At 44.7% G+C, this 23,136-nt stretch overlaps 1 protein-coding gene and 1 long non-coding RNA gene across 2 annotated transcripts in view; one reads left to right on the top strand and one right to left on the bottom strand.

Moving 5' to 3' along the window:
• LOC138844287 (uncharacterized) overlaps nucleotides 1-23,136 on the bottom strand; it is a 64,451-nt gene that overhangs the window by 23,677 nt on the left and 17,638 nt on the right. The gene's annotated exons all lie outside the window — the stretch shown is intronic.
• On the top strand, nucleotides 6,982-13,788 carry LOC108178941 (uncharacterized). The gene is made up of 3 exons (XM_051845001.2): nucleotides 6,982-7,079; nucleotides 10,074-10,241; nucleotides 10,348-13,788. The coding sequence occupies exons 1-3, from the start codon at nucleotides 7,007-7,009 to the stop codon at nucleotides 13,473-13,475; spliced, it is 3,369 nt and encodes a 1,122-aa protein (XP_051700961.2). The 5' UTR covers nucleotides 6,982-7,006; the 3' UTR covers nucleotides 13,476-13,788.

Consider the following 23,136-nt stretch of genomic DNA (forward strand, 5'->3'; position numbering starts at 1 on the left):
AGAATCCGGCGCCCCGACCGGGACTAGAACCCGGTGTGTCGGCGCCGCTAGGTGGAGGATTAGCCTATTGAGCCACCGTGCCGGCCTCTTATGTGAATTTTAAACTCTGCAACGCTGATCTGGGATGGAGGTTGAGAATTGCTGGCAGTTTGTCCTTTCTGGGGAGATATCATACCTTAGATAGCTGGGAGAGGAGGGAGCCCTCACTTCTTGGCTTTATGTGACAAAGTGTAGCTTCCATCATCCTGATCTGGGGGTGATACATATACAGTAAGTTGTGGCTCAAGTTCCATACATTCCTTGGTGGATAGAAAAATTTTTAAAATAAGTATATGCCCTAAGGATAATTCGCAGACCTTTAAATGGTCGTTTAAAAGTAACTTTCACCACTTATTGTTTTGTGGTTGTAGAGAGGTTCCACAGACTTCTTTATACTACTGTCTCAGAGCAAGAGTGCCCAGGCCACCTAATTCTCCACACTGGACACGGAGAATTTGCTAAGAGAGTGGCAAAAAAGGTACACACAAAAAGAGAATTCTGTGAGAGAATGGTGTAACTGACATCACTATTGTAACCATTCAACTAAGGATATGTATATCAAAACATCATTAGGAACACCTTAAATATGTATAGTAAACATAAAATTTTTTAAATAATAGAAACAGCGTCAGCAGTTCCAGGTGGCAGTGGAGTGCCTAAGAGGAGCTCTTCACTCGGCCAGTCCCCAGCAAGAGTCACCAAGTCAGCTGATTCTTCACGGAAAAAGAGGTCGATTTTGCTTCAGCTAAACTGAAAAGGATCTGGAGGGTTGAAAAAGTCACCACAGGTCATGAGAACTCCAGAAAAGGCAACAAGAGGGAGCCAAGGAATGCAGACTCACGGTCCCAGTCAGTCAAAGGTTAGCCTCTGGGGAGTACACTGGTGCTTCCACCGGGCTCAGGGATGCTACACAGCCCTCAGCCCGCGTCAGAGAGATGACTTCACAATGCAGGTGCTGTGATCGCCATCTCTGCTCTGGAGAAGTAAAATACTGTTGCCATTGGTTGTACGTGTCCTGGAAATAGTGCTCACTTCTCACTGCTCTCAGCTCCCAAGAACAGTCCAGAGATTGTCGGGGTGATGATCTGTCCCCAGAATGTGCTCATGGAATGCGAGCATCCAGCCTTCCCGGCTCAGCTAGAAGAAGTTGACCGGGCTTGCATTGTGGCACAGTGGCTAAGCTACCACCTGTGATGCCACTACCCTATATGAGCACTGGTTTGACTTCCAGCTGCTTCGTCTCTGATCCAGTTTCCTGCTGATGCAGCTGGGAAAGCAGCAGATGACGACCCAGCTGCTTGGGTCCAGACCTGGATGATGTTCCAGGTTGTTGGCTTTAGGCCTGGCCCAGCTCCAGCTATGGAGGCCATCTGGGGTATCAACAAGTGGATGGAACATCTCTTTCTCTCTTTGTCTCTGCCTCTCTGTAATTTTTTTTTTTAAGATTTATTTATTTGAAAGGCAGAATTACACACAGAGAGAAGGAGAGACAGAGAGAGATCTTCCATCTGCTTGTTCACTCCCCAAATGGCCACAGTGACTGGGCTGGGCCAGGCCAAAGCCAGAAGCCAGCAGCTTCTTCCAGGTCTCCCACGTGGGTGGGAGGGGCCAAGGACTTGGGATATCCTCTGTTGTTTTCCCATGTGCATTAACAGAGAGCTGAATCAGAAGTGGAGCAGCCAAGATTCAAATCAGCATCCAGATGGTATGCTGGTCATGGCTTTAACCCACTGCACCACAGTGCTGGCCCCAACTCTGCCTTTCAAATAAATAAATAATCTTTAACCAAAAAAAAAAAAAAAAAAAAAAAAAAAAAAAAAAAAACGTTGGCTGAGCCTCTGCCTTCCAGGATTCACGGGGTGGGTAATTCTCCCACAGTGGGACTGACATTGGTTATGTTTAGAAGAAGACTGTCTACAACATTCGCCTCATTTACATCTTGGGCCAGAGCAAGCAACGACCTGTGTTGTCCTCCTGTGAGGAGTCAGAAGGGTTAACAGATAGTCAGGGGGTCCCAGTGGAATTTGGGGGTGTAAAATATCTGCCTCCTTCCCCAAAAGCATTATCTTAAGAAGAACAAACAGGTCACCTTCCTTCCTTCAGAATCTCCAGATCTACCGTGGGAATAGCAAGGGGGCTCTTCCTGAGCTCACAGCTCGTTGTGAAAACAAGGTACCTACCCCACCCTGAGCAGGCCCGACAGGATGGAGAATGAGGTCTTTTGATGGCTTTTTTCCCTTCTTGGTGACTGAATGCCAATCTAATTGTCAAGTTTTCTTCCTTCAAAATTGTACGTAAAGCCGACTGCCACCAGTCTCTTTGGGTTTTTCTCTTTGGAAGCCCCCCTTCATGCTGCTTGGCTGGAGGCCTTTGATTCTAATGAATACTTTTTTTTTTTTTTGACAGGCAGAGTGGATAATGAGAGAGAGAGACAGAGAGAAAGGTCTTCCTTTACCGTTGGTTCACCCTCCAATGGCCACCGCAGCTGGCGCACTGAGGCCGGCGCACGGTGCTGATCCGAAGGCAGGAGCCAGGTGCTTCTCCTGGTCTCCCATAGGGTGCAGGGCCCAAGCACTTGGGTCATCTTCCACTGCACACCCGGGCCACAGCAGAGAGCTGGCCTGGAAGAGGGGCAACCGGGAAGAGAAGGAGAGAGAGAGAGAGAATCTTCCATCTGTTGGTTCACTCCCCAAACGGCCACAACAGCTGGGGCTGGGCCAGGCCAAAGCCAGGAGCCAGGAGCTTCTTCTGGGTCTCCCACGTGGGTGGCAGGAGTCCAAGGCCTTGGGCCATCTGCTGCTGCTTCCCCAGGTGCATTAGCAGGGGGCTGGTTGGGAAGTGGAGCAGCCAGGTCTCAAACTGTACCCATGTGGATGCTGGAATTGCACACGGAGGCTTAACCTTCTGTCTCACAGTGCCAGTCCCCTGGAAGATTGTGTAACAGCCCTGCGTGTCTTTGGGGCACGCACAGGCTGAAGGTTCTTTCCAATATGTAATTAATGTCCTGGGCTACAACTTTAAATGAGATTTGCAGTTGAAATCCCTGTTGACACAATGTAGAAACTTCTCTCTTCTTGCCAGTGAGAAACTGTTTCGGCATCAGGAGTAGAGCTGGGGATGGTGAACATCTCTGCTGTTTTCTTTTCTTATTTGAATTTAAAACAATATTTATTTAAGGCTATACTCTGCTGTTTTCAATTATTATTCTTTTCATGAGATATAGACCAAGATTGGAAGATTCAAAATGCTTCAAGAAAGATGAGAGGGCTGGATTAGTAGGTGTAGAAACTCTGGAGCATTAGCACAATCCAAACCAACACATGGAATTAAAGTGAATCATTAGTTGCAGTATTGGTTATGATTGGAAGTATTAGAAAAAATGAAATACCAATACAGAACAGGGTATTTGAATGACTGATGGCACGTCCGAATGGTGAAGTATGATGAAGCTGTTTAAAGGAAACCGAATTTGAACTGATAGGGCAATTTCCAGATTCATTATGAAGTGTCCAGTAACAAAGATTGGGACATAAAAAAATAACCAAGTACCTACTAAATGCAGAAAAAAAAAAGACAGGAAGGAAAGATCCAGACACCAAAGAGAGTGGTAACCTATAGGATATTGTCAGGGATTTGGTAGAAAAGAGGGGAAAGGGGGGACAAATGCCTGTTACTTCTCTGAATATCCTTATGCATACACCTGACTTTGGGAGCAGGTAAAAGTCTCACATAGGCAAATGAATAAATCCCAAAGTATTGGGGAATCTTAAAAAGCTGAAGACAAACTCTTTGCTTGGTAAACAGAAAACAAACAAGCTAGCTCTACATATACTGTCTTCTTCTTATTATTATTTAAGAGACAGAAAGACAGAGGGAGCTGCCATCTGTTGGTTCACTCCCCAGATGCCTCCAGCATCTGGGGCTGAGCCATGCTGAAGCCAGGAGCGAGGTTCAGGGGCACACACAGGCTCCAGGCTCCTTCCAATATGTGCCTAACATTACACACGGCAGGTGGCAGGAACCCACCTACTGCCATGCAGGTGGTAGCAACCCAACTATTTTAGCCATAACCTGCTGCCTCCCAGGTTGTGCATTCGCAGGAAGCTAGAGTCAGGAGACACAGCTAGGAACCAAACCCAGGCGCTCTGGTGTGGTATGTGGGCATTGTAACCAATACGCCAGATGCCTGACCCGTTTGCTGTTTTTATTGTGTATTTTTAATTAAGATTTATTTATTTATTTATTTTTTTTTTTTAAGCTTAGATGGATATGTGGCTTGAATTTAGGTGTTTTCATGGGCATTATTTGGACAGTGAGAGCGAGAGAGAGAGAGAGACTTTGGTCTCCACGGCTGGCGCAATGCGACTGGCACAATGCGGACGGCGCACTGCGCTGATCCGATGGCAGGAGCCAGGTACTTATCCTGGTCTCCCATGGGGTGCAGGGCCCAAGCACTTGGGCCATCCTCCACTGCACTCCCGGGCCACAGCAGAGAGCTGGCCTGGAAGAGGGGCAACCGGGACAGAATCCGGCGCCCCGACCGGGACTAGAACCCGGTGTGCCGGCGCCGCAAGGCGGAGGATTAGCCTAGTGAGCCGCGGCGCCAGCCTATTTATTTTACTTATTTGAAAGTCAGATAGACAAAGACAGGTAGACAGGGATCTCCCATACACTGGCTTACCCTCCAAATTCCCACAACAGTGCTGGGCCAGACCAAAGCTGGGAGATCAATTTGAATTTTATATGTGAGTGACAGGGACCCACTGCTTAAGCAACCACCTGCTGCCTCCCAATGTGTGCATTAACAGAAAGCTGGGATCAAGAACAGCACTGGGGCTCAAACTCAGGCACTCTGATGTGGGAAGTGGGCATCCTAAGTGGCATCCTAACCGCCATATCAAACACCAGCCCTATATGTAGTTTTTTTAAAGGTTTATTTATTTGAAAGTAAGAGTTACACACAGAGAGAGGGGGAGGCAGAGAGAGAGAGAGAGAGGGAGTCTGTCTTCCATCCTCTGGTTCACTCCCCATTGGCTGCAATGGCTGGAGCTGAGCTGATCCTAAGTCAGGAGCCAGGAGCTTCTTCTGGGTCTCCCACCTGGGTGCATGGACCCAAGACCTTGGGCCATCTTGTACTGCTTTCCCAGGCCATAGCAGAGTTGGATCAGAAGTGGAGCAGCTGGGACTCGAACCGATGCCCATATGGGATGCCGGAACTGCCACATCACCAGCCCCCCATATGTAATTTTAAAATGTATCTTCCTGGTTTTTTTTTTTTCATACATCTTGAGCTCCTTTGATTTCAGATACTGGATCAGATAATAATTTGTTCTTTGATCCATAAATAAGATCAATGGTATCAGATCCTTCCTCTACTTGTAAGCTCAGAATGGAGCAGTCCTTGGTATTTGCTCAAGGGAAGTGTAGGGAACAGTGCAGAGCGAAGCAGGCACAACAGGAAAGTTCAGTCCAGGATATTTTAACAGAATCTTCTGGAATCACTGCCTGAGGGGAATAATTACTGCCCTTTGGGAAAACAGATAACCCTGGCAGGAGCACAGAGTAGTTCATAAGAAACCATGCAGTTCACATCTCTTAAATTTGATCACTTAGTACTTTTTATCTAAGTTCTTCCTATTACAGAATAGTTTGTCTTCTCCCCCCCCACCCCGCCCCCACTTCCACACAGTATCCTCTACATGCAGACTAGGACTTGGGAGCAAAATGATTGAAAATACTTTCGGACATCATCCTTCCTGCAAAACCACTGTCCCTAGTGTTCTGAATGCATGCAGGGTCATAGTTGGGATACTCTTCTCTTCTCCTGTGGTCTGCCTGTATCCCAGTCTACACAAGTTTAAATAAAGGAGTGTTCTTTGGATCACTTAGGATAGTCTCACAACTGTAAAACAAAAACAAACAAACAAAACTGCACTTCTCTGCACAGGTAGAAGTATTTTCTTTGTATCTACTCTATAAATAAATAAACTCATCAACAATTGCAAATATGCCTCAGAGTTTGTTGGGAGTTGTAGCTATATACTACTTAAATAGGAAGTTTTTTTTTCTTAATTCAACACTATTAATGTTGCTTACATAGACTTCAGGAAAAGAACCAATTCAAAAACCAACATTCTTACTTCTTTTTCCAACAGTCAACCTATCTCCACTAGAATATTTTAAATTTCTCCCACTTTTAAAAAGTATCACCAGAGCTCACCCTACTTTCCAGGTACAACAGCTATACTACGCCCTCCACTATACATTCATACATCTTGAAAAGGTTACTGACAACAGCTGTGACAACCCAACACAACTGTTCATCTTTCATCAGAGTTACTCATAGTAACTACACTTTGGCCAACTTTTTGGTGATCAGTCTTTACAGTGACCAACATCGTAGCCATTCTTGACACTGGTGTGCCCCATTTACTTCTTGAAACTTTCTTCAGCTTCCACAAAGTTGCATTTGCTTCTGGGTCTTTCTGCCTATGATTTTTTCTTCTCGGGTAAATTAAAATATATCTTAAGCTCATCTTGAAACAGGCTGAAGTACAAGGTGATACCTGTGATGGAGTATTGGGATTATGGCATCATGGAATAAGCCCCACACTGAGACCATGAAAGCTTGCTGAGTCACTGACTAATTCTGGAACGCAATGAAAGGTTATTCCGTACTCTGTACTGAATTTCTTCAGGAAATCAGAAGATTTTGGAGGATGATCTTAAAATGTTGATAAATACTTGTCACAGCTTGTGGAGGTAGAAAAACATCTCTGATCTTGGGTCCCTAAACAAATTCCCTGGGGATTCTGACAATGCCCCCCACTGTGCAAGAGGGGAGGAAGACGCATTTCCTGATAAGCTCAGAAAGGGCGGTACCTTCAGCACCACCCACAGCACACCAGGCAAGGAGGATAAAAAGAGGGGCTGAGTTCAGCTCTCAGCCACGGCTCTTTCTGGCGAGATGAAGTACACCATCTTCTTCTTTTCCCTGCTTCTCATCCTTGAGAAGCAAGCAGCCGGGTCAAGACATGTTGGTGAGTAGACAAGCGGGCCGGGGGGTGCTACGCAGGGGGCAAGGCCTCTAAGGGTACTCTGGTGCGAGAGGAAACTGGTGGAAGCAGAGATTCTTCTCCCTGATGAGAATCAAGTCTTCGCCACTGTAAGTCAAATCAGCGAGTTGATGAGAAAAGGGGTAAGAGCTGGAACGAATCATGGGGAGATTTTGAAGCCTAAGAATTCTGAGAAATTACCAGGTTAGTTGTCAGATCATTGCTAAGTGGATAATATCAATTTTCAAATAGACAGTAATACCAACACTATTCTGAACGAAAAGGTAAACAACACCTGAAACTCAATGCAGTCAATGTATTTAATCCAAACAGCAAGTAGATGACAACTGTCATGACTGTAATCAAATATGAGAGTATTTCAAAATGTTTGTGGGTAAAGGGAATTAAAAAATAAGTTTAAAATTTTTGAAATTCATGCATATGAGTCTTCCAAAATTTATGAAAATTCATGTCATTTTTTATGGATTTCAAACTTTTTGCACAGGAGACAATTTATCTCTTAATTTCATTGTTCATGGACTTTTTGAAATACCCTTGTATGTAATCAATATAATTGGCATGTACAATATGAAATGGGAATATCAGGCCAATATCTCAGCAGAAAACAAGAACCACTTAATGGTGGACAATAAAGCAGACACTGGGATGGATCAGAAGACAAATTGTGTAATCCTAATTGTATAGCAAGTAGATGACAATGATCAAACTTGGATATAAATTCTGATCAAGATCAAGATATATATAAATATGGGCCAGCACCGTGGCTCAATAGGCTAATCCTCTCCCTGCGGCGCCGGCACACCAGGTTCTAGTCCTGGTTGGGGCGCTGGATTCTGTCCCAGTTGCCCCTCTTCCAGGCCAGCTCTCTGCTGTGGCCAGGGAGTGCAGTGGAGGATGGGCCAAGTGCTTGGGCCCTGCACCCCATGGGAGACCAGGAGAAGCACCTGGCTCCTGCCATCGGATCAGCGTGGTGCGCCGGCCGCAGTGCGCCAGCCGTGGCGGCCATTGGAGGGTGAACCAACGGTAAAGGAATGTGGTATATTTGTCAACGCAAAAGACTGGAAACAACAGAGTGCATCAGTGTTGATCTTTTGAAGGCTAATACTATCATTAATTATTTACTCTGCAGCTTAAATACTCTCTCCTCCCCTTTTCTCTATTTTTCTCTTTCTTGGTCATCTACCTGTGGTCAGATGAAGCTTTCATGATTAGCAGTCTACACTAGACTCATAAGTTGATGGTACAAAGAAACACCAGTTCTTCAGAAGAGACAAGCTGCTATGCTAAGAGGGAGAAAGGCATGCTGGAGAGATATCCACCCTATAAAAGATGTGTGGATTCTTCCTTTCAATACCTTAGTGTTTTCTCCCAGTCCACTGAGATTTCAAAGGCATCATACCATTGCAGCCCTAGAATCTCACCTTCCAGTGAGTTTCTTGGTACATCTCTAAGACCTGTGAAATGACAGAGTACAATGGTGATTAGAATCTGAAAACAAGTTTGCCTTACTAGATTTTTCTCAGGACCAGGCAAAGTCCAGTTTGATGCTGGAACAACAATAGGGAGGGTCTGGGTGGGGGTTTAGGAGTAGGGCAAAGTGGAGGAACACCCATGGTTTGGAATCAAGACTAGATCTACCAGTGACATGTCAAGGACCTCAGGGGATTCCTTCCCCCTGCCTGGGCCTCATGGTATCTTTATATATGAAGAATTTGTGATGGTACCTAAAGACGGCCAATGCTGCTTGTCAGTAAGAAAGTGAGAAGGCTCTTGGGGTTATCAAAGGTGATGTGACACAATTTCTCCCATTTTCCCTGTGAAGAATCCTTGGGGGAAGCATCTTTGTCTTTTCTATAGCGGAAGTATCTGTTTTCTAATTTAGCTAAGGAAATTTCTGGTTCCTTGTGAAACCACAGACTCATCCCTGGTGCCAAGCCAAGCTGGTTTTGCCTAAACCTGGCTTGGCTCCAGCTTTTTGCCAAACACCATCCTGACGAATGAGGACCAGCAACTCTTTGGCGCTGGTCATGTTATCATTCTCAGGACACTGGGGACAGAGGCAGCTGCCGTGAGGGTTGAGTGGAGAGGTTACCTTGTGGGACTGGGCTGGGCTCTGAGAGGCCTCCTGGATCCATACAGACAGCATTTCTGGAGCAGTAGGTAGAGCTGGAGGCCACGTTCCAACCTTATGACCATTTCCGTTTTATTCAAAGAAAGCAGGAAGCTTATCTAAATTCTCCACATGCCCTTCAACCTGGTGACTGAGATATTAGGTCTGTGAGGAGAAGTTTTGTTATGTGGTCATGGCATCAAGTGTCGATACTTGTACAGAATCTGCAACAAAGTGACAAACTCCAGGACTCTGGGTCCTGGGCTGGGCTGTTTCTCCATCTTGTAGGCATCTGAGTAGAAGACAGTAAGAAGATGTCAGATTATGTTTTTTTTTTAATATTTTATTTATTTATTTGAGAGGTAGAGTTACAGACAGTGAGAGGGAGAGACAGAGAGAAAGGTCTTCCGTCCGCTGGTTCACTCCCCAAATGGCTACAAGGGCCAGAGCTGTGCTGATCCGAAGCCAGGAGCCAGGAGCTTCTTCCGGGTCTCCCACATGGGTGCAGGGGCCCAAGGACTTTGGCCATCTTCTACTGCTTTTCCAGGCCATAGCAGAGAGCCGGATGGGAAGTGGAGCAGCCAGATCTCGAACCAGCGCCCATATGGGATGCTGGCGCTGCAGGTGGAGGATTAACCTACTGTGCCACAGCGCCAGGCCCCAGATTATGTTGTTTAAGAAACACTGTCTCATATAAAGAGGAAACAGGGGTATAGAGAAGAGCAAGAAGTAGTCAGAATGATTCCTAGAAGAGGATAGAGCCCAGGCCTTGTGGCATGTGTTTCAAGGTTTTATTTTTCCCTTCATTAAGTTTCTCTTAAATGACAATATGATGTTTTTATTTTTAGATATTCACACACTCTGGCACCTTTTCCTGAAGGAATTGGAGTGGTGGTATGGGGAAGAATCAGGTAGCAATGAAATTGCAAGCTTGGAAACCCTTTCCCCCATGAGAACAGAAGAGCATCGCAAGAATTCAGAACTCATCCACCCCTGGAGTAACAGCATCATCTCAGGTCAGGACATGGGGAATACTGGAGTGAGTGGTGGATGGACTTAAGGGAGAGGCATGGCAATTGAAGCAGGTAGACCTAAATCTGAATACATTGTTTTTCTTAACAGTTCCTGCTGAAGGTCACATACCTGTCCAAGAGCAGAGTCAAATACCTAATAAAGATGTTCCACTAAAACATCATCCCCTTGGAAACAAAGGTTTAGGTAAACTTCCAAAAACTAGCAAAGATCATGTTCCAGGGAAGGAGCAAAAGTCTGGTGAAAGTCAAGATTCAGTGGAAGATCAGGAAACTGACACGGATCATCGTCCAGTGAGAGAGAATGAGCTGTCTGCAGAGCTTCCAGGCAAAGATGCGGGAGACTGTGAAGGTCATGTTCATTCAAAAGAGGAAGATTCTGTCGAAGAGCAAACTCAAGTCATAGATCCAGAAACTAGCAAAGAACACATTCTGTTGAAAGAGCAACAACCTTTGGCTGGACAAGTTCCCGACAAAGATCAAGAAACAAGAAAAGATCATTTTCCTGCAAATGTGCAAGACCCTGTTGAAGAGCAAATTCCAGTCAAAGATCAGGAAGGTAGCAAAGATCTCACTCCACTGAAACAGCAAGAGCCTTCCTTAGAACATGTTCCAGCTGTAGATCAGGTAACAGGCAACGATCAAGATCATGCCAAAGAGCAGCATCCTGTTGAAGCACAAATTCCTATAACCAGTCAAGAAATGAAGAGAGAGCAGGTGCCACTGAATGACCAAAGTCCTGTTAAAAGACAAGGTCCAACAATCAGTCAGGGAACTAGCAAAGACCACATTCCAGTGAGAGAGCAGGAGCCTGCTGCAGAAATTGTTCCAGGAAAAGATAAGGAATCCAGCAAATATCCTGTTGTTGCACCAGAGCAGGATGCTGTTGAAGGACAAAGTCCAGTCAAAGGTCAGGAAGCTAGCAAAGATTTCATTCCATTGAAAGGGCAAGAGAATTTTGAAGAACAAGATACAACCAAAGATCAAGAACCAAGCAAACATCAGGATCCAGTGAAACAGCAAGATCCTGTTGAAGCACAACTTCCTGAGACTGGTCACGGAATTGGCATACAGCAAGTCCCGTTGAAAGACCAACTTCCAGCTGAAGGACAAAGTCTAGTAACAGGTCTGGAAGCTAGCAAAGACCGTATTCCTGTGAAACAGCCAGAGCCTGAAGACGGACAAGTTCCAACCAATGATCAGGAAACTAGCAAAGATCATGTTCCAATGAATGAGCAACAGCCTGTTGAACAACAAGATCCAGCCAACAATCAGGAAACCAGCAAAGACCACACACCAGTCAAAGAGCAAGACCCTGCTAAAGGGCAGATTCCAGGTAAAGGTCAGAAAGCCAGTATTCCTTCAAAGGAGCAAGATACAGTTGAAGAACAAGTTCCAGGGACTGGTCTAGAAAGCAGCAAAGACCAGGTTCCAGTGAAGGAACAAAAGCCTGCTGGAGGACAGGTTCCAAGCAAATATCAAGAAGCTCGCAAAGATCGTGTCCTGGCAAAGGAGGAAGAGTCTGCTATGGGACAAATTCCAGTAAAGGATAAGAAAAGTGGCAAAGATGTGATTCCACTGAAAGACCAAGAGGCTGGTGAAGGACAAGTTACAGCCAAATATCAGGAAACTTCCAAGGATCACGTTTCAGAGAAAGTGCAACAGCGTGTTGCAGAACAACTTCCAGGCAAAGATCAGAAAGCCAGCGTAGATCACATTCCTGCAAAGGAGCAAGAATCACCTGAAGGACAAGCTGCAGTCTCTGGTCTGGAAGCTAGCAAAGATCAGGTTCTGATGAAAGAGCAAACGCCTGGTGAGGAACAGGTTCCAGGCAAATATCCAGAAGCTAGTAAAGATCATGCCCTGGCAAAGAAGCAAGATTCTGTTGTAGGACAAATTCCAGTAAAGGATCAGGAAACTGGCAAAGATGTGATTCCACTGAAAGACGAAGAGCCTTTGGAAGAACAAGATCCAGCCGCAGATCAGGAAACCAGCAAAGACCATGTACCAGAGAAAGTGCAACAGCATGTTGCAGAACAACTTCCAGGCAAAGATCAGAAAGCCAGCGTAGATCACATCCCTGCAAAGGAGCAAGAATCACCTGAAGGACAAGCTCCATCCACAGATCAGGAAACCAGCAAAGACCACGTACCAGAGAAACAGCAACAGCGTGTTGAAACACACCTTGGTATGACTGGTCAGGAATCTACAACAGAGCAATTTCCACCGAAAGACAAATATCCTGCTTATGTGCAAGTTCCAGTGGCCAGTCAGGAAACTAGCAAGGACCATGTTCCAGTGAAAGACCAAGAGCTTGGTAAAGGGCAGGTTCCAGTCAAAGATCAGGAAGCTTCTAATGATCACGTTCCAGAGAAAGAGCCACAGCCTACTGCAGAACAGCTTTCAGGCAAAGATCAGAAAGCCAGCGTAGACCACATTCCTGCAAAGGAGCAAGATTCTGTTGGAGGAAAAATTGCAGCCAAAGGTCAGGAAACTAGCACAGATCATCTCCCAGCAAAGGAGCAAGAGCCTTCTGAAGCAGAAGCTCCAGGCCCAGATCAGGGGAGCAGTAGAGGTCTAGCTCCCTCAAAACCACAAGAACCTGTCGTAGCAGAAGCTCCTGTAAGTGGTCAGGAAAGCGCAAAAGAGCAACCTCCACTGGAAGACCAAGATCCTGTTCATGGACAAGCTCCAGCAACCAGGCAGGAAGAAGGCAAAGTTCATGTGCCAGTGAAAGATCAAGATCTCGTTCTAGGACAAGTTCCAGGAAAAGATCAGGAAACTAGCAAAGATCGTGTTCCGTTGACAGAGCGACGCCCTGTTGAGAGACAAGCCCCGGCCAATGCTCAAGAACCTATCAAAGATCCTGTCAAAGCCCAAGTTGCTGCAAAACATGAAACTAGTAAAGATCATGTTCCAGTGAATGAGCCAGATCCTGTGAATGAAAAAGCTTCAACTAGAAGTCTTGAGACCATGAATGATCACGTTCCAGTCAATGTTGAAAGAGACATTCCAGGTAAAGATCAACCAACTGTCCAAGGCAAAGTTCCATTCAGAAAACAGCAACTTTCAAGAGGAAAAGTTCCAGTCAAATGTAAAAAACTCAACAAAGGTCGCAAAACTGTCAGAAGCCGTGTTCCTGTCAAAGCAAAAGGTAGTGCGAAAGGTCCAGATACTGCGGTACAGCAGGTGAAACAGATTGCTGGGACGACACCATAACCACCATCCCTAGGAAAGCCACTTAGAGTCCTGGCTGCTCTATACCAGCTCTCTGCTAACACAGCGAGGAAGCAGACGATGGCTTGAGTGGCTGGGCGCCTGGCACTCACAAGGGAGACCCAGATGCAGTTCCAGGCTCCTGGCTTCAACCTGGCCCAGCCCTGCTGTTGTAGCTATTTGGGAGAGTAAACTAGTGGCTGAAAGATCTCTCTCTCCTTTCTCTCTCTCTCTCTCTCCCTCTTTACCCCTCCCTTGTTACCTCCCTCTCCCTCTTCCTCTCTCTCTCTCTGCCCCTCAAATATATAAATAAATAAATATTTTTAAAAAATGTTCTGAGACTGTCAAAGATCATGTTTTGGTTAAAGGAAAAATGCTCCTAAAGATCAATCAACAATTAAGACCAATATATAGCTCCATGCCAAGATTTCAATGCCAATAAGTCTAAAGCCTCCCTCAATTGTCCATCCTGTGGCAGGCATGGGCTTGCATTATAAGCCATAAGACATGATGATCGCCCATTGGATGAGTTCTGCAGTGTAAGCAGTTGTAGGAATCTCTATAGGAACCACCCATTAGGTGAACCCAAGAACACAACCTGGAAGAATAAGGGATCCCTGAGGACACAGAAGAAGGCTGAGCAGGAAGATTTAATGCAAGAGGTTGGTAAGGAGGCTATGGAGAGGTGAGAGACAGAGGTTGAGGGCTTCCAGAGGCCATAACTACAGTGTAGAGAGGAACGATCCTGCCTCCTCACTGCCTCTGAGTGCTTGGACCTGCGGAGTTACACCTAATTCTCCTTTCTCCACCAGCTGGAACCTGTCCCCACTGCACCTGTGATGCCAAGAGATATTCCCAGTTCCCTATAGTGCTCCCCTCTCTTCTCTACCCATTCTTCCTTGCATTTAGGATGCCCAAGCCTGGGGCTGCTTCTCTCATCCACTTTCCAATAAAAAGTCTCCTTTCTGCTCATTTATTTCTGGCTCCTGTGATTTCTGGGTTCCACAAAACTCTGGGGAGATGGGTGTGGAAGTGGAATCCCTCTCACCACTGGGGAGCAGCCGGGGCCCTGTATCCTGAGTGTATAGGAGAGAAGGGGCAGGACCAAGAGCTCCACTTCCTGGAGCTTCCTGCTGGAAATCCAGTCATCAGCCCCAGTGCTGCAGTCTCTCTGTCACCAGCAGGTGGAAGTCTGGAAATCTTGTCTTTGGTTCAGGACCAGGAAAAGAAACAAACAATTCACAACAAACTGAACAACATAACCCGCTGTGTAAATTTTTGGCAGGTCCCTTCCTTCCAATCCACTGTCAGTCCTGACTATTTTGGCCCCTCAGACCAGCCAAGCCTTGTGGCTAAGCCTACAGCTTCCTCCTTCCTTTCCTGTAGTTTCCCAAAGACCGACATACTTCTGAGAAGGCATAGAAATGACGATGCTGCGTGCACACTGGTAAATGCCTATTCGGGGGGAAATCTGCTGGCTCATGCCTGAGGTCCCTTCACTGATGCCTCATTCCTTTAGGTTAAGCAATAGCCTCTCCCAGACTTGTGCTTTAAGATGACATGAAGAGGCCCGGCAATGTGCTCTCAGTCTGTGCTCCTTTGGTGTGAAGGACCAGGGAGAGCAGTGTTCTCTGGAGAGACACAAGGTGGGGGCAGGACAGCCTGGGGCAGTGACAACAGGGCTGGGACTACCTTGGGAAAACTTGAAGGGCCTCATGGCTCTACTGTTGACCTACCTGCCCCATGGCCCTTGTACACGGAAGCTCCCAGGGAAGGCCAAAGCCTCAGGTGTAGGGGCAGTTTGGGTGGTGGGGAAATAGCAGCGGCAGGGGAGTCAGGGGATGAGTACCCCAGCTTGGCTTCCCACACTGTTGACCCCAGGGAAGTTTTGTGCCTCCCTGAGCCTTCTATGTTGAAATGGAGAGGGCTGGGTGTAACTATTCTGGACAGCCAGTCTATCCTACCACCCTGGGATCTGGAAGCTCTTTCTTTCATGTTGGGCTCCTGCTGTGAGTGAACATGAGGACAGGGGCTTGAAGTGAAAGAACACAGACCACTGCACTCTTTCCCTCTTCAGCTAGGTACCAGCATGGCATCCTACCACCACCCGACCTCATTCTCCAGAGGGTAGGCTGGACTGTGGTAGGGCTATGACACCAGGCTTCTTAGAGTGTAGGCAAGAACAAGAGAAGATCCTGCTGTGGGCCCTGTACATAGTAGATGGTTGTAATAATTTTCATAGAAAATCTCTTAGACTAGATAAAGAAATTATGGGTTATATAATTATGGAATACTACATAGCAGTAAAAAATGAAATTTGGTTATTTGTGACAAAATGGATCAATCTGAAAAATTCATACTTAGTGAAATAAGCCAGTCCCAAAGGGATAACTACTAAATATTCTCCCTGATCTGTGAGAACTAATAGCATACCTAAAATGAAAGCTTTAGAAGTGAAATTGACACTTTGAGAATCAAAAACTTGAACAGCTCTCATCTTGACTGTTGAGGAATGTTTTTAAATTTTATTTTATATTTTTTTCTTTTTCTTTTCTTCATGCTATATGTTGAACTCTTAACATAGAGTTAATCATATGTATATAAAGTTAATTGAAAATAGATCTCAGTAAAAAATAAGAGGGAGAATAAGAGAGGGAGGAGGAAGTTTGTAATTGTAAAGTTGTATAGTTCTGCACACAGTCCTACAGACTTACTTCTAATGGTACAGTTTAAAAAATTGTCATGGGACTCCAAATCCCATTAAAATTGGTGGTGAAAATGCCATCTTAATTGTTAAAATGATCATATTAAGTGTTAAAGTGAACATATAGATATAATTAAGTGTTAAAGAGGTCACATAAATAGCATCAAGTGCTTGGTAATAATAATAGTCAGAATTAAAAAGGAGGGAATGTCCAACATGGGAAGCAGTCCACATAGCAGACTCATAGAATGACAATCACTTTAAGTAACACTCTGACCTCAGAATCAGCCCTTAAGGCATTTGGATGTGGCTGAAAAGTCTATAAGAGCATTTCAGGCATGGAAAGCCAAGACACCATGGCAAAAAACATTCTACATGAAGGATCTCTGTGAGTGAGACTCCAGTGGAAAGAAGGGGCCATCAAAGAAAGATGTACTTTTTTCTGAAGGGAGGAGAGAACTTCCACTTCACTTATGGCCTTGTCTAAATATTGATGAAGTTTGTGGTCACAAAAGGCTTCCATAACCTTGGCAGCTCATGGCAAGAGCCTCAGGTGATCATTGACATAAAAAATAAGAGTGTTAATTGTTAAATTAACAACAGAAGTCACAGTGCACTTACTCCTCATGTGGGACTTCTGACCTTAATGAGTTGTACTGTGAGAATTAACTGCAAAACTTGTTCTCAAAAAGTACTTTATACGTTTTGTGTGTGTGTGTGTGTGTGTGTGCGCAAACTGTTGAAATCTTTATTTAGTATAGAGTTGGTCTTCTGTATATAAAGTTAATTAGAACCACTGTATTCCTAAAGTTGTACCTATGAAATTTGTATTCATGGGGCCAGTGCTGTAGTGCAGTGGGTTAAAGGCTTGGCCTGAGTGCCAGCATCCCACATGGGTGCCGGTTCTAGTCCTGCCTGCTCCTCTTCCAATCCAGCTCTCTTCTGTGGCATGGGATAGCAGTAGAAGATGGCCGAAGTCCTTGGGCCCCTGCACCCGTGTGGGAGACCCACAAGAAGCTCCTGGCTCCTAGATTTGGATCAGCACAGCTCCAGCCATTGCGGCCAATTGGGGAGTGAACCAGCAGATGGAAGACCATTCTCTCTGTCTCTACCTCTCTCTGTATCTCTGTCTTTTAAATAAATAAAATAAATCTTTTCTTTTTTACAGGCAGAGTGGACAGTGAGAGAGAGAGACAGAGAGAAAGGTCTTCCTTTGCCGTTGGTTCACCCTCCAATGGCCGCCACGGCCGGCGCGCTGTGGCCGGCGCACCACACTGATCCAAAGGCAGGAGCCAGGTGCTTCTCCTGGTCTCCCATGGGATGCAGGGCCCAAGCACTTGGGCCATCCTCCACTGCACTCCCGGGCCACAGCAGAGAGCTGGCCTGGAAGAAGGGCAACCGGGACAGAATCCGGTGCCCCAACCGGGACTAGAACCCGGTGTGCCGGCGCCGCAAGGTGGAGGATTAGCCTATTGAGCCACGGCGCTGGCCAATAAAATAAATCTTTAAAAAAATTTGCATTCATTAAATAAAAGCTTTTTTAAAAAAAGCCCTCTTAGATGGTCAGTATACATGTCACTAACTATGCAAAAAGGCCACAGGAAAGAGAGATTAAATCACCACTCTAAACTACACAGTCAATATGTGATGATAAGCTATTTTTATTTATTGAAATACGTATTTATTTTCATATACCTGAAATAGAGAGAGAGAGGGCACTTCAAATTAAATCCTATTCACACATTTTGTAACAAGTTGGTACAAGTTCATTTTGCTGCAAAAATTATGAAATCCATGTATAATTTTTCCATATCCACTTCAAATACACTTTTTGAAGTCCACTCATATTTACCTCCTCTTTAACTTCTTAGTATGTTACATGCAAAATCTACTTTTATTGAAGAGTGATAGCTGTAGAAAGAACTTAAAAATCATACTTAAGTGGCTGCAACACCAGCATCCCATATCAGAACACCAGTAAAATCCTGGCTGCTCTGCTTCCATCCAGCTCCCTGCTAATGGACCTGGGAAAGCAGAGAAAGGTTGCCCAAGTGCTTGGGTCCTTGACACCCATGTGGGAGGCCCAAATGGAGATCTGGGTTCTCAGTTTCAGCCTGGCCCATCCCTGATAATTATGGTCATTTGGGGAGTGAACCAGTAGACAGATCTCTCCCATTCTCTCTTTCTTTTACTCTCTCCCCCTAACTCTGCCTTTGAAATAAATATTTTTTCAATTTTAAAATTTATTTCTATAAAACTATTTTATGTATTTCATATATACAATTTTAAGCACATATTTCCTACTTCTCCCTTTTCCATTAATTTTTTCTTTTATTTTAATTTTTGTAATAACATGCTTCAAATTTACTTTGAAGTAACAAGCTTAATCATCCACTGAGTAAAGAATTCAACAAGTAGAAAATAGACTAGTGTCTGAGAATTATAGACAAGGGCTATAAACAATAAATTGTATTATTATACATTGTACAAATATACCAAAATATATAAATATGTAAATTTTAAAAATTATCAACATCATGCTAAATAAAATAAGCCAAATAAAAAGGACAAATGTTACATGATCCCACCTATATGAAGCACCCAGAATAATCAAATTCATAGATCTATATAGTAGTGTCTGGGGTGACAAGGTAAAATGTTGGACCACTTTATCTGTATGTTTTGCACACTGGGTTAGATGAAGGTTTTGTTCTGTGATCCACAAACAGCAATCAATGGTATCAGATCCTTTTTTGTACAACTTTTCTAGGAATGGATCAGTTCCTGGTATTTTCTCAAGGGAAGTGTCAGGAGGAGTGTAGAGGCAAGTAAGCAGATTAAGCAATGTTAGTTCAAGATAATTTCAACCTAATCTTCTGGGGCTGCTGCTGGAGGGAAATAATTACCTCCCTTGAGGAAAACAGAAAATCACGCTAGGAGCACAGAAAGGCTCCCAGAGAAATTATGTAACTCGCATACCTTATGATAAGTCAACGAAGGATGATGGTCTCTGTAACTTCAACCCCACCCATGGTACACGCAGGCAAGGAAGATGTAAATGAGGAGTTCAAGTCAGCTCTTAAGCAAGGCCCTTCCTGGAAAGATGAAATCCATCATCATCTTTGTCCTTTCTCTGCTTCTCATACTTGGACGCAAACCCTGGGATGAGACTCAGTGGTAGGTGAAGAACATTGACCTGGGAGAATGGTACTTGGGAAGAATGGCCTCTAAGGATATTATGGGTGTGAGAAGAAACTTTCTCAGACAGATTTTCTTCCACGATGTGGATAGAGTCTTATTCACCCACAGACAGAGCCCTTCTGAGAATATCAGTGAATTGATGAGGGAACATTAGAGATAATGCAACCCAAACATACTTCTGATCAATTACCAGGTGAATCATAAAGACATTTACCACATGAATAACACCAATTTTCAAATAAACAACAAAGCCATTTATTCTGGACCTAAAAAAAAAAAAACCTAGATCCCAGGGTAATTACCAAATCCAAACCAAAGAGCAGGTAGATTATACCTATGAAAGAAAACAAACATATAATCAATACAGTTGTCAAAGACAACATGAGATGAAGCAACAGGGTACAATCCAGGTAGAAAACAAGAACCATGGGTCAGAAGGCAATTTTCAAATGCTAATAATATGCCACATAGATGTCAATGGTCATAACTGAATGCAAAATCCTTATCAAAATCAGCGACAGGTCAAAACTGCAAATAGAATATCAGGGGGAGCTGCAAGAACAAACCCTATTATCTGATGTACAAAAAGGTAGGGCACAAGATAAATCTCAAGACATTTTGCCTTTCTGAAATCAAGAAGTAGTATATGACAGGGATATATATTTATCAGACTCAAAGTTCCTAAGAAAATGAAGAAATTGGACAAAATGCAAATGGTGTGCTAGACCAATATCCAAGTATAGAAAAAACACTGCTTGATGAAGGACAAAAGGAAAGACAAAAAGATGACCCCAAGACAGTTTTATCATCAAAACCCAAGATCTTTTATATGACAGCAATCAAAATGCCAATTAAGATGAACAGCAAGGCCAGAATGAAAATGAAATGCTAGAGGAATATCAAAGAATAGGGTAAGACCCACTCTATCCCACACAATATGGACCCCAAGATAAATCCCAAGGTGTTTTTCCTATACAAAGCGAAGAGACAGTAAAAGTGGAGGATAAAACAGGTCAAATTCTAATCAAGAGGAAAAGGGTGGCCATAATGCAAATGGAGTACCAGACCAATAGGCAAATGGAGAAATAACACCATTCAATCAAGGACAACAGAGAGGTTTTATGACCCTTTCCTACAAGTAACACTACATCTGAAGAGAGGGAAAGCAGGAGAAACAATAGGTCCACTGATAATTAATGGTCTGGAACCCTGCTGCTCTGTGGTTGGTCCAGCTGAAACTAAAAGAAGCAGGGGTACCACCTCTCATCCCTCCCCCCCTCACAACACTGACTGTCTGTCACCTCTCCATAGGTGTCACCTGACCTTAATAAAGTTTGTGAAGTTTCCAAGGTGCAGACTCCCATGGGGTCCCATATCCTTGGTACACACATGACAACACCTACTCATGCTTCCTTGTCTTTAGCATTTCTAAATCTGGAGCTTTCTGAAACACTTGCTTGTCAATAAAGAGATTATGTTCTACCTTCCTTGCTTCTGTCTCCTGAGATCTCTGGATCCTGAGAAGCTCAAGGGTTTGAGGGAATTGCTAAAATAGATAGCTTTCAAATGAAAATAAAGGCAAATTCTTGGAACACTGGAGAGAATAATAACCAAAACCAGTTTTTTAGGACTCTGGCTAGAAACTCAACATTAACAACAAGATGCTAGGGGTGGTGCTGTGGCACAGTGGGTTAAAGCCCCAGCCTGTGGCACCACCATTTCATAAGGGTGCCTGTTCGAGTCCTGGCTGCTCCACATCTGATACAGCTCCCTGCCAATATGCCTGGGAAAACAGCTGAGGATGTCCCAACTCCTTGGGCCCCTGCACCAATATGGGAGACCCAGAAGAAACTCCTGACTTCTGATTTCAGATCGGCTCAGCTCCTGTGGCCACTTGGGGAGTGAACCAGCAGATGGGAGACCTTTCTCTGTAACTCTCTTTCAAATAAATAAAATATATCTTTAAAAAAATGCTGCAATCTATTAGTAACACTGTCTACCACCAGAGGTCAAGCCCAGCTCCCTTCATGACCTCTTTCCCAATGGTACCACACATCTGGGTAGAAACATGGGAGCAGGAGGAGTTATTTTGCCACAAGGCTCTTTAGAAATTTGTCTTTCCTCACTAAACACTTGATTGGTGAAAGGCTTTGGATACTTTTCAGGATCATGAAAGCAGCTGACTTAAACAACATTTGTTGGGATTCTCAAGCTTCTATGGAGGAGCAGATTTTACCACTGAGACAGTACTTCCCTCTGTTGTAGGGGTTGGTTAGGGCTTATTATCAAATTAATTAAATGAAATTCTGATCCTGCATCATTATTTTTTCTCCTCAATCATGAATGGGAAAGTTATTTTTCAATTATTATGTGGCTGATTTGCAGATAATCACACGTCCTCTCTCATATTGAGGTACATTCCATTGACTTACTTGTGGATGTTAAACCAACTCTTGCAGGAGTGCTAGTGTCAGTGTTGTAGGAGTACTGGTAGGAGGAATATGTGGCTCTAGTTGCTTCAGTCTGTGTCTTGTTCCCAAAAGAGGTGGCAGATTCTTTTGCTGAATCCTTCAGGAATAGCATAGACCCTATGTTACAACCCTTTGTGTTGCAGCCTTTTGTGTTATTATACCCAGCTCGATTGTCCCCAAAGACCACCAAGGAGCTGATACCACTGTAAAACATGTGAGAGTTTTATTACAGGTCCTGGCTTGTTCTCTCAACTGTCACCAACACAGTGGGTCTGGTTGAGAGCCCCTACTCTTCAGTTAATGGGGTTTTTATAGGGTTTTTAGAGGCATTCTATACATTATAGCACCATTCAGCAAATCATCTTATTTTACAGGAAATTTAAAGAATATCTCTTAAAATTGATTAGTGCATCCAGCAGTGGGAATGTGTGGGGAGCAACCGGACTGGACTGAGTTACTGGAATTAAGACTTATTCTATGCATCTGCTCTCCCACAATATGGCGCTGAGAAGGGAGAAACAGCTTCTACGCAGCTGCCTCCAGTTCAACCAATAAACTGTAGGACCTGCTCCTGATTGGAGGAGAGCAGCGTACTCAGCGTGTGGGTAGCAGAGTTGGGATTGGTGGCAGGATTATAAAGGAGGAGAGAGACAACATGTACCAGGAACATCTAGGGGGAACACCTGAGGAACACCTGTGCAGCCCCCGAGAGAGCCGGCCGGCGGTGTGCCACTCCCCTGCGGAAGTGGGGAATGTGGCAGGGGGAACCGCCCTTCCACGGAGGTGGAAGGGACGGTAGCCAACCCGGGAAAAACCAGCAGCAAACCCGGGGAGGGCCGAGCAGACGAAAGAACAGCGCAGGGTCCTGTGTCGTTCCTCCACGAAGACGGGGAGCGACAGGAATGGACCTAGTAAAGGTGGTTGGATGGCTTTTGGGGTTGATGCTTTTTAAAATGATTGGCTAAAGTATAGGGCCAGAGCTGCTAGGGTGTACGTGTCAAACTGCAGGGTTTCAGGATGTTATCAATCACCCTAACTGCCTGAAAAGACACCTGGAACTTTAGGTGTTTCCCTGCTATCTGCTGATTGGCTGTCGCTAGAGGATGTTATCACAAGGGGAGTTTATTTCCCCTTTTTTAGGAGCTTTTGATTTAGGGTTCAGGGCCCGGTCAGGCCTAAGTTACAAGATGGAGGCCTATTTCAAAATAGCTGCACCTTGATCCAGGCTCAGGTCTCTCAGTGTCACAGCTCTCAGTGATACAGCGTCTCTTCTGTCATCAGGCCACAG

Source organism: Oryctolagus cuniculus, chromosome 11 (genome assembly GCF_964237555.1).
Source record: "Oryctolagus cuniculus chromosome 11, mOryCun1.1, whole genome shotgun sequence".
NCBI lineage: Eukaryota > Metazoa > Chordata > Mammalia > Lagomorpha > Leporidae > Oryctolagus > Oryctolagus cuniculus.

Excerpts from the sequence above, each read along its gene's own strand:
- LOC108178941 (XM_051845001.2), top strand. The coding sequence starts at position 7,007 with ATGAAGTACACCATCTTCTTCTTTTCCCTGCTTCTCATCCTTGAGAAG. Across the intron at positions 7,080-10,073 it reads AGCCGGGTCAAGACATGTTG|ATATTCACACACTCTGGCAC; the intron begins GTGAGTAGACAA and ends TTTTATTTTTAG. Across the intron at positions 10,242-10,347 it reads GAGTAACAGCATCATCTCAG|TTCCTGCTGAAGGTCACATA; the intron begins GTCAGGACATGG and ends TTTTCTTAACAG.